The 10,232-nt window shown below is 44.2% G+C and overlaps 1 protein-coding gene across 1 annotated transcript in view; it reads left to right on the forward strand.

Moving 5' to 3' along the window:
* The window catches only part of Setd5 (SET domain containing 5), a 76,343-nt gene extending 68,072 nt beyond the window's left edge, over positions 1 to 8,271 (forward strand). Inside the window, 5 exon segments of the mRNA XM_021224849.2 lie at positions 293 to 763; positions 4,363 to 4,661; positions 6,036 to 6,169; positions 6,595 to 6,683; positions 7,299 to 8,271. Coding sequence (XP_021080508.1) covers positions 293 to 763; positions 4,363 to 4,661; positions 6,036 to 6,169; positions 6,595 to 6,683; positions 7,299 to 7,907 — 1,602 coding nt within the window. The 3' untranslated portion in view covers positions 7,908 to 8,271.
* Positions 8,272 to 10,232: the final 1,961 nt, after the last annotated feature.

Genomic DNA, 10,232 nt, shown 5'->3' on the forward strand with positions numbered 1-10,232 from the left:
TTAAAACCTTTCTGTGTTGTGCTTGGGGCTCAGATATGCCCCTGACTACACTGCCAGCCCCCAAGTGTGCTATCAGTTGACCAGCAACCCAAGCAGACAGAGTAGTCATGTTGTCCAGTAGTCTGGTGGGTTGACCCTTTGTTTTCTTAATGGACTTTATACATGTTAATGAGTCTCTCTCTTCTGCTCCCATCCCTCAGCTTGTACACCTGTGTTCCTTTACTTCCCTTTCTGCACATTGACTTTTCCCTTTCTGCCATGCCCCTATCTCTGATGATTTTTATCCTTTCAGCTTTGTCACCGAAAAGACCTGGATTTGACAAAAGTGGGATACCCAGACTCCAGCACTCACAGCTGTGCTGATAGGCCTTCCATGCTCAACTGCAGTCATCCTGACCTGGCTTCTCATCCCCCTGTTGCTCCAACCTCAGAGGCTGGCTTCCCAAGCAGGAGTGGAGATGGCCCTCAGACATTGTTGAGAAACTCAGACCAGGCGTTTAGGACAGAGTTCAACCTGATGTACGCCTACTCCCCTTTGAACGCTATGCCTCGAGCAGATGGACTGTATAGAGGGTCCCCCTTGGTGGGGGACAGGAAGCCTTTACATTTAGATGGAGGATATTGTTCCCCTGCAGAAGGCTTTTCCAGCAGATATGAACATGGCTTTATGAAAGATCTTTCTCGTGGATCCATGTCACCTGGTGGTGAAAGGGCCTGTGAAGGAGTCCCATCTGCTCCTCAGAATCCCCCACAAAGGAAAAAAGTAAGTATTCATGTTATATGGGGCCTCTTTTAAAGATATTAATCAGATAATTCAGAACTTTCCAAGGTCCAGTGCATAACACTGGCCTCTCTGTTGTAATCTGTGAAAAGTAGATCTTTTATGTAATTACATTTACTTCTTTGGTTTATGTGGAATGTGTGGGGCATGACCATGCCAAAGGTACATATGTGGAAGTCAGAAGATGACTTGTGGAAATCAGTTCTCTCCTTCAACCATGTGAGCCCTGAAACTGAACTTGAGTTGTCTTCAGTGTTGGCATCTCTCAGGCCCTGAGAAGTAGACTGTATTAGTACAGCTGGTAAGTGTTGTGAATAGTCAGAAGGATTGAAGTGCAATCAGAAGAGTACTTGTGTAGCATGAGTAAGGCCTTCTTCCATCTCCAGTATCCTCAATACAAATAAAATAATATCCAGCTAGGCATAGTGGCAAATAGCTATGACCCTAGCATTCTTGAGGTTGAATTGGAATTGCAAAGCTGAAGCCATACTAGCCTTTTTAAACACAGCAAATCTTAAATAGCTGTTGTGTGCAGCTGAAAGGCTAGAACACTGGAAAGAAAACTGAAAGGTGTGTTATTGCAGAACTCAGTTTGGGACACAGCTTTAAGATCATCAAATGTGTTTTCTCAGACAGATGTGGCTCACATTTATAATCTCAGCTCCCATTTGTGAAGCTGAGGCAGGAGGATTGAGTTCCATGACAGAGACTGGAGGACTCAACTTAAGTTCCCAACTTCTGGGTTAGGTGGTATACAGCTGCTTAATATTAACTCCAGCAGCCGGGCATTGGTGGCGCACGCCTTTAATCCCAGCACTCGGGAGGCAGAGGCAGGCGGATCTCTGTGAGTTCGAGGCCAGCCTGGTCTACAGAGTTGAGTTCCAGGACAGCCTCCAAAACAATACAGAGAAATCCTGTCTCAAAAAACCAAAAAAAAAAAAAAAAAAAAATTAACTCCAGCAGTACTGACTTACAAAATACATAATAACATTGGACTGGATGGGTGACTCAGTGGTTAAAGAGGACTGACTGCTTTTCTAGAGTATCTAGGTTCATTCCCAGCACACACATTGCAGCTTTCTCTGACTGTGGTTCCAGTTCTAGGGAATCCAGCATCCTTACACAGACATACTTGAAGGCAAAAGCACCATTGCATATAAAATAAAATAAGTTATTGAAAAAAAATCATATAGCATGACAAATGTCTTTGCATTTCTGGTTTCATTTGTTACATATATGGGTAATTAGAGTTTGCTTCAGAACTATTTCTAAAATAAATTGGGCACCTGTGATATGCCAAATTTTTGTACTGAATGTTAGCAATAAAAAGCCAAAGAATGGGTTACTAGAGAGATGTCTCAGCAGGTAAGAACACTTACTGATTGTCACAGAACCTTAGTTAGAACATAGATAGCACTTACATGGAATATCTCACAAACAACTATAACTCAACTCCAAGGCATCCCATATCCCCTTCTTCCCTCTGAAGCCACATAAACATACATATGGGTAAATAAAATAGTTTGGGGGTATTTTGTTTTGGTTTTGGGGCCTTTTGTTTTGTTTTGATTTTTCAGGGCAGGGTTTCTCTGTGTTGCTTTAGTTGTCCTGGAACTCACTCTTTAGACCAGGCTGTCCTCAAACTCACAGAGATCCACCTACCTTCTGCCTCCCAAGTGTTGTCATACATCTCTGCCTACCTCTGCCTTATATGTGGTGTCGTACATCTCTGTTATCTTAGTACCTGGGAGACTGAAGTATGTAAATCCTAAGTACCAGGCCTGCCTGGCCACATAGATCCTGGCCCAGAAAAAAAATAAAAATCTTGAAAAGCTAAATACTAGGCTGTAATCTATCCAAGCAGTTGGGAGGTAAAGGCAGGAATTTGAGACCATGTAGGACAACATGAAACTATCTTCAAAGAAAGACAATTCTTCCTTTCAAAAATAAAATATATGCCAGCAAGGTAAGTTTAGCAGGTAATGGCCGGACGTTGGTGGCGCACGCCTTTAATCCTAGCACTTGGGAGGCAGAGGCAGGTGGATCTCTGTGAGTTCGAGGCCTGCCTGGTCTACAGAGCGAGTTCCCAGGACAGCCTCCAAAACAATACAGAGAAACCCTATCTCGAAAAACCAAAAAAAAAAAAAAAGTTTAGTTTGATCTCTGGAACCTTCATTTAAAAAGCCAGAGCCGGGACTGGAGAGGTGGCTTGGTAGTTAAGAGCTGCTCTTTGAGAAAATAAGGCTCAATTCCCAGTACCCACAGGCTCACAGTGATCTGTTACTCCAGTCTTGGGGATCCAACACCCTCTTTTGGCCTCTGCCACCATCAGCCATGTACATGATGCACAGATACACATGCAGGCAAAACACTCATTCAAAAAAAAAAAAGACTTAATTTTTAAACCAAAGCCAGATTAAGTAGCTCAAGTCTGTAATCCCAGCCTCAGCACTTTGTAGCAAGATGCAAAGTAATGATAAAAGAATCAGACAGAAGTCCAAGGGCAGAAATAAGACTAATTCCCTCAAAAAGAGCCAACTTTAGATCAGAAAAGTTGTCCTCTAATCCCTATATATGCATCATTATATATGCTTGTATACACACACAAAGGAAAAAATTAAAAGCCCAGTAAATTTAACTTATACTTTAATTTATAGCTTAGTCAAGATTCTACAGTAGGTTCAATAAGCAATAGTACTTGGTGGACAGGAATAGGGTCTGTTGTTGACAGCAAGGGGAAAAATGGGTAAAGATTAGAAGGTGGTTTGAGAATTGGGTAAAGTTTCCAGGTTACAGATAGGTTGCTGAAGTCTATAAATGAAATAATTTCTTCTTCCTTTAAAATACTTCTATTCCCTTATGTATAATACAAATAGTCACAAATCCATGTGGTGTCAAAATTTGAGTGTAATGAGGAACATTGAAATAAGTGCTTTTGGGGGGGTTTCAAGACAGGGTTTCTCTGTGGCTTTGGAGGCTGTCCAGGAACTAGCTCTTGTAGACCAAGCTGGCCTCGAACTCACAAAGATCCGCCTGCCTCTGCCTCCCTAGTGCTGGGATTAAAGGTGTGCACCACCAATGCCCGGCTTTCTGCCCTACTCTTACAGATGCCTCCATTGTTGGGCATAACTGAAAGGTGACCAAGGTGATAGTATTCTCTCAGGTTCCTCTGAAGAAAGTCAAAGGATACAGTCTACTTAAGCACCGTTCTTCAAAACTGACATTTTCCCCCTCACCTGTTTCTTACTGGCTTGAATCTGTGGCAGTGATGACATCTCTTTTTTGCCTGAAAAAGTTGGTTATAGAGGGGCTAGAATGACCCTCTAGTGGTTAAGAGCCCATACTGCTCATCCAGAGGTTCTGAGTTCAGTTTCTAACACCCACATCATGTGGTTCACAGTTGCCTGTAATTCAAGTTTTCCAACTCAGGCACCTGCATTCAGCATACACAGATGTACATGATGGTTTTTAAAATGCAATAAAGGTTGTTGTTTTGGGGGCCTGCTTTGTTTGCATGGCTTGCTACTCTTGCCAGTAAGCCACTCACTAATGATAGTTTTTTTTTTTTTTTCCTTATCTAGGTATCCTTGCTAGAGTACCGCAAACGGAAACAAGAAGCTAAGGAGAATTCTGGAGGGGGAAATGACTCTTCACAGAGCAAAAGCAAGTCTGCAGGAGCTGGGCAAGGCAGCAGTAACTCTGTTTCTGAAAATACTGCCCATGGTGTGCAGGGATCCTCAGCCCGAACCCCCTCATCCCCTCACAGAAAATTCTCCCCCTCTCATTCCTCTACATCACATTCGGAGGCAGTAAGCCCATCAGATTCCAGGGGCACTTCTTCCTCTCATTGCAGACCTCAAGAGAACATCAGCAGTAGGTGGTAAGCTTATATCTAATTAGCTATATAATGAAATTCAGGTAGGAAGTATTTATTCCAGTCATTTCCAGCCTTGCCTAAAATGTATAGGAGCACTTACTGAGATAGGCAGCCAGTTTGCTGTCTGTCCTGTTCAACTACTTCGCTTAAGCTGCATCCTTATGTTGTAGAGTCTCGCTGGACAATGTGTAGTTGTGGGGACCCATAAGCCATTTTATTAAGAGAATTCTTTGTCTTAATTTATATGAAAGGTAAGTAAACAGTTCAGTCAAGTTGCGCGTGCGTGTGTGCGCTCAGGAAAGCGTACATATGTGCACGTGGAGGTCAGGAGGGTGTACATATGTGCAGGTCAGGAGGGTGTACATACGTGCACGTGGAGGTCAGGAGGGTGTACATATGTGCACGTGGAGGTCAGGAGAGTGTACATATGTGCACGTGGAGGTCAGAGGGCACTCCCAGGAATCAGTTCTTCCTTGCCACCATGTTGGTTTTAGAGTTTGAACTTGGATCTTAGACTTGGTTACAAACACCTTTATCTTGCTCACTCCAAGTTGGTCTAATTCAAAAAGAAATCTATCCCGTGCAGCTAGCTAGGAGACATCATAGAAATCCAAGTAAATAATAGTAATGACAAGTTCTGGGTATTGGATGAAATAGTAATACAGATTAGTTTTGTTTCCCTTTGCAATTTTTTGAGGCAGGGTCTCACTCTGTAGCCATAACTGAACTTGAATTCTGATCCACCTGCCTTTGCTTCCAGGGTACTAGAATTATAAATGTATGTCACAGTACCCGAGCTAGGGGTACAGCACTCATTCTTTGTTTTTTTTTTTTTTTTTTTTTTTTGTTGTTGTTTTTTTTCCAGAGGTGGGGTGGAGGATACATTGACATGGTACATTTGGAGGCCAGTGATCAACACTGGGTGCCTACCTCTATCACTTCCCTCTTTGTCTTACGAGACAGGATCTGATTGTACTTGGAATTCACTGACTAAGCCAGAGTCTGGCCAGTGAGCTCCAAGAACCCTCAGGTGTGTGTGGGGATCTTGAAATGATCTTGGGAAGATTATATTCATTAATCTAAGAATCCTATGTTAAACTACACTATATGTGTCAGGAACACAGCTTCACAGAAGAGAAAATTTCATGTAAGAGACTGCTGTGGCCAGCAGTGGTGGCACACACCTTTGAGGCAGGGAAATCTCTGAATTCAAGTCCAGCTTGGTATACAAAGCCAGAACTATATAGAAAAAAAACCTGTCTAGAAAGAAGAAAAAGGAGAAAGAGATTCTACTACACCATCTTTATTGTGGTTATTTGATTCAGACTCTTGCCTAATTCCCATTGCTTAAACTTACACCCTGGTACCACCTTTCAGGATGGTTCCTACATCAGTTGAACGACTCCGAGAAGGAGGAAGCATCCCTAAGGTTCTCCGAAGCAGTGTGAGAGTGGCCCAAAAGGGAGAGCCCTCTCCCACATGGGAGAGTAACATCACAGAGAAAGAGTCAGGTGAGCCAAGGTCTGCAGTTCACAACAAATGCTAGAATAAGAGAGTCCGTTTCTGACATGCTTGAGTTCTGCTCTGTGCTACTTTCCAGCTCAGTCTTGCTCTCTGAGCTACAATATTCACGAGATCTAGCATTGCTTGCTCTCTGTCTGCTCTTTTCCCAAGGGATACTTTTCTGTAACTCTCATCTCTCCAAAGTTCCGGAGCTCCAACTCCATGAAGGATGAAGAGAAAGAAGGAGACAAGAATAAGATGAGGCATTTAAAATTTAGCGCATAATTAACCACTTACTTTGCCCTCCTGGCATGCTGCGCTCATTTTATCACAGAGGGCAGCATGTGTTGATACCATTATATGATTTGAATGGATGATACCTATTTCCTATGTATTCTGAGAAGCCACAGTTGATTCTTGTAATGCATTCCAGACCCTGCAGATGGAGAAGCCCCAGAGCCGTTGAGCTCAGCACTCTCTAAAGGAGCAACTGTTTACAGCCCTTCCAGATACAGCTACCAGGTAAGTCAAAAGACTGCTGAGCTCTAGGGAGAGGGATGCCTGTGGAGTTTATTAGATGCTGTATGCCTAGTCTTGATACATCATCAGCTGCTGACGTCATATGGTGTCTAGCAGCCCTGTAAGTCAGCCATCATCTGCTTACCTCAGGGATCTTAGTAAAGCAAATGAGATAATTAGAGTCGGCCATTTGACTGCTGTTGTGTCCTTTAAAAAAATGTTTTTTCAGGGGCTAGTAAGATGGCTCAGTGGGTAAAAGCCTGATGACCTGAGTTTAATCCCCAGAACCCACACATTGGAAGGAAAAAATGGACTCCTTCTGGTTGTCCTATATCTTCCACATTAGTGTGGTAATACATACACATACACCATTTTTTAATGGAAAGGATAAAAATAGAATGCTATATCCAGATGATGGGTGGCACACGCCTTTAATCCCAGCATTTGGGAGGCAGAGAAAGGCAGATCTGTGATTCTGAGGACAGCCAGGGCTACACTGAAAAACCCTGTCTCAAAAAACCAAAATAATAATAACATGAAAGTAGAATGTTGTAAGTACTACACACTGTTGGCAGGACTATGTTAACTTCGTTATGCTTTCCTCCCTACTCTTTGAAGCTTCTGCAGTGTGACAGTCCACGGACAGAATCACAAAGCCTCCTTCAACAGAGTTCGTCCCCTTTTAGAGGACATCTCACCCAGTCTCCAGGATACAGTTATCGAACTACTGCACTGAGACCTGGAAACCCCCCTTCTCATGGTTCTTCAGAATCATCCCTCTCGTCCACATCCTACCCCAGCCCTGCCCACCCTGTGTCCACAGACTCATTGGCCCCATTTACGGGGACTGCAGGGTATTATAGCAGCCAGCCGCATTCTGGAAACAGCACTGGCAGCAATCTTCCGAGGAGGAGCTGTTCTTCGAGTGCTGCTAGCCCTACCCCACAGGGCACTTCAGACTCACCAACCTCAGACTCGGTTTCTCAGCCCAGCACAGGAACTCTGAGTTCCACCTCCTTTCCTCAGAACTCTAGGTCGTCATTGCCATCAGACTTACGGACTATCAGTCTGCCCGCTGCTGGGCAGTCAGCTGCCTACCAGGCCTCCAGGGTATCTGCGGTTTCCAATTCACAGCACTACCCACATCGTGGGAGTGGGGGTGTACACCAGTACCGACTCCAGCCACTGCAAGGGTCAGGAGTCAAGACTCAGACAGGACTTTCCTAGGGCTTCTGGATATGGGCAAACTGAACTTGATGAGCCCATAGCTGCTTCCTTCCAGCTGCCTCTGGAACCAAGGCCGAGTGTATTGCTGGGGAAGAGGGGTACAAGGTGCCAGAGGAATGGGTCTGGTCAGCAAGAAATGAGACTTGTGGTCGTGACTGGCCTCCGGCCTTGGAGAAAGATGTAAATCTTGTCTGAAGCAGAGACTATAAAGAAGCTTCTCCCTGCTGTTAAGGGTACATTGTTAACAAGCAAATGGTGTTTCGGTTAGTAACGGTTCTAAGTGCAATGACTTGTGTTGAAGCCTATGTCTCCCATCCTTGCCTGTAGCCTGTAGTCACTTGTGCAGTAAGGACATCTTTTTCAATAAAAAAAAAATATTTTTTCTTTTCAAAAGAAAAAAGTGGAAAGAGCCAATCTCAAAGCCCCAAGCCATCTGAGTAGTGTTAGGGTTTTCTGCACTTAAAAAAAAAAGGTAGGTATGTAAATGTTTGCTGTGAGACAACCATTCCAAAAGCAGGTGCATGATCAAGGTGTTTCCACCAGGAGTGCTCCCTACCTTTGTCTTAAAGCCACCAGGAGATGGGCAGAGAGGAATGTCTGCTGCCTGCTCTGGCTGAGGCTTGTCTGGCTATCTTGAGAGGAGCTGGCAGTCAGCTTCTGGTTATTGGAGCAGATTTGGGATGGATTGGGCCTCAGCTGTTACCATTCCACTGCTTCCACATGTCACGGCTTACTAATAGTGAAGTAAGTAGAGAAGGAGTGGTCTGGGGAACCTTTGAGTTTTAATTTTCCTATTCCCGGTTAATCAGGCGTTGCTGTCCTGAGAGCAGTACTGCCTCCATGGCTGAGAAACATGCACTCATGACTGCAGGGTAAGAATGGGGCAGATAGGGTTGTAGAGTGGCACCGACAGGGCTGTGATTGTGTGTGGGGTCTGCCCCACATTTCCTTGGGGGATGCTTACGTGAGAGTTAACAGGTCACCCATACCCCTAACACTGTTCTGGATGAGAGACAAGAGTAGACTGGCTTCTCCCCATCAGTGCATTGTGCCTGTTGTACACCCCTGGAGGAGCCCTGGAGCCAGCCCAGGTGGGGTACACAATCTTTTTAAATTCCATATGGTTGCCAGCTTATTTCTTTCACTTGTTTACTGTAATACCTGGCGTGTTTTTATTTATCTAATTTTGTATTCGGCTATAACCATGGTAGGGTAGTGAGTGTATGACAGTGTGATCCCTGGTGCTGCAGTGGACCGTACTTCTTTTGGACAAGATATACTGTGAGTCTCCCTCCTTACCTCTAATCTGTTTTCTTTCCCATTCCCCAGCCTCTTTCATCTCCTTCTTTTCTACCCTGACCTATAGCTATCATATGCACAGTCTTCTCTCTTTGTGTGTGACTGTTACAAAATTTCACTTTTTCAAAATTGAAATCAGGTGTTTGCTCAAATGAGGGGAGATTTTTCTGTTATGGTTTTAGATTTTTGTTTTTGATGCTGAGCCCTCAGCATAGTACTTTTCTTTTTGTTGTTTCCCCCACAAACCCATCAGTCTGGGAGAGCATTGGGAGTGGAAATCATGTTGCCTGGGATGCTGGTTTCTTTGTATATTATATAAAACGTATGTAAATGTCTCTCCATTTGGGCTGGGGTTTGCATTCTCCCCTTGGCTTTTAGCCAAGGGGAGAGGCCAGCGGGCAGGCGGCCCTCACCCTGCCTGGCACGTGCAGAGACCCCAGCCACTCTGTGTGGGCAGGGTGCTGTCAAGACCAGACCTCTGGGGGGGGGGAGGGTGGGGGGAGGGGGGCTCTTGGAAGGAAAGGAGCATCGCTTCTTCCTCAAGTGGAGTGTTTACACCTTGCTGTAACATTTGAACTTTCACAAGAGATGTAATAATTTTGATAATAAAATTCTTAACCATAATCATAATGTTGAGAATATGTTTGTTCAGTTCTGGAAGATCACTTTCCCTGATTTAACCTTACCTGACCGAGTGCAAAATGGACCCATGTCAGGAAGAGTTGCTCTTAGTGGCTTTTTGCCTATAGTGGAGCCAGAAATCCGGATTCATCTTCCTCTGGCCATCTGTGATTGGTATCAGGCCAATGTTAATGCAAATCTATGGTATTGGAACACATCTTTGAAAGCTGACTTTGTACAGTGTCCTGGTGGCTGTCATTTACTCGGCAGTTATTCATTGGTGTCCCTTATTTAAAGACAATACCAGATATTGTTTGTGGTACCACTGGTTAAAATGGAAATAGGTCTGAACAAAGCAAGATCTCTTCTCTCCTAGAGCTTATGTTCTAGGGGAGAGATATAAAC

This window comes from Mesocricetus auratus, unplaced genomic scaffold (genome assembly GCF_017639785.1).
Source record: "Mesocricetus auratus isolate SY011 unplaced genomic scaffold, BCM_Maur_2.0 Super-Scaffold_100676, whole genome shotgun sequence".
In the NCBI taxonomy this organism is placed as follows: Eukaryota; Metazoa; Chordata; class Mammalia; order Rodentia; family Cricetidae; genus Mesocricetus; species Mesocricetus auratus.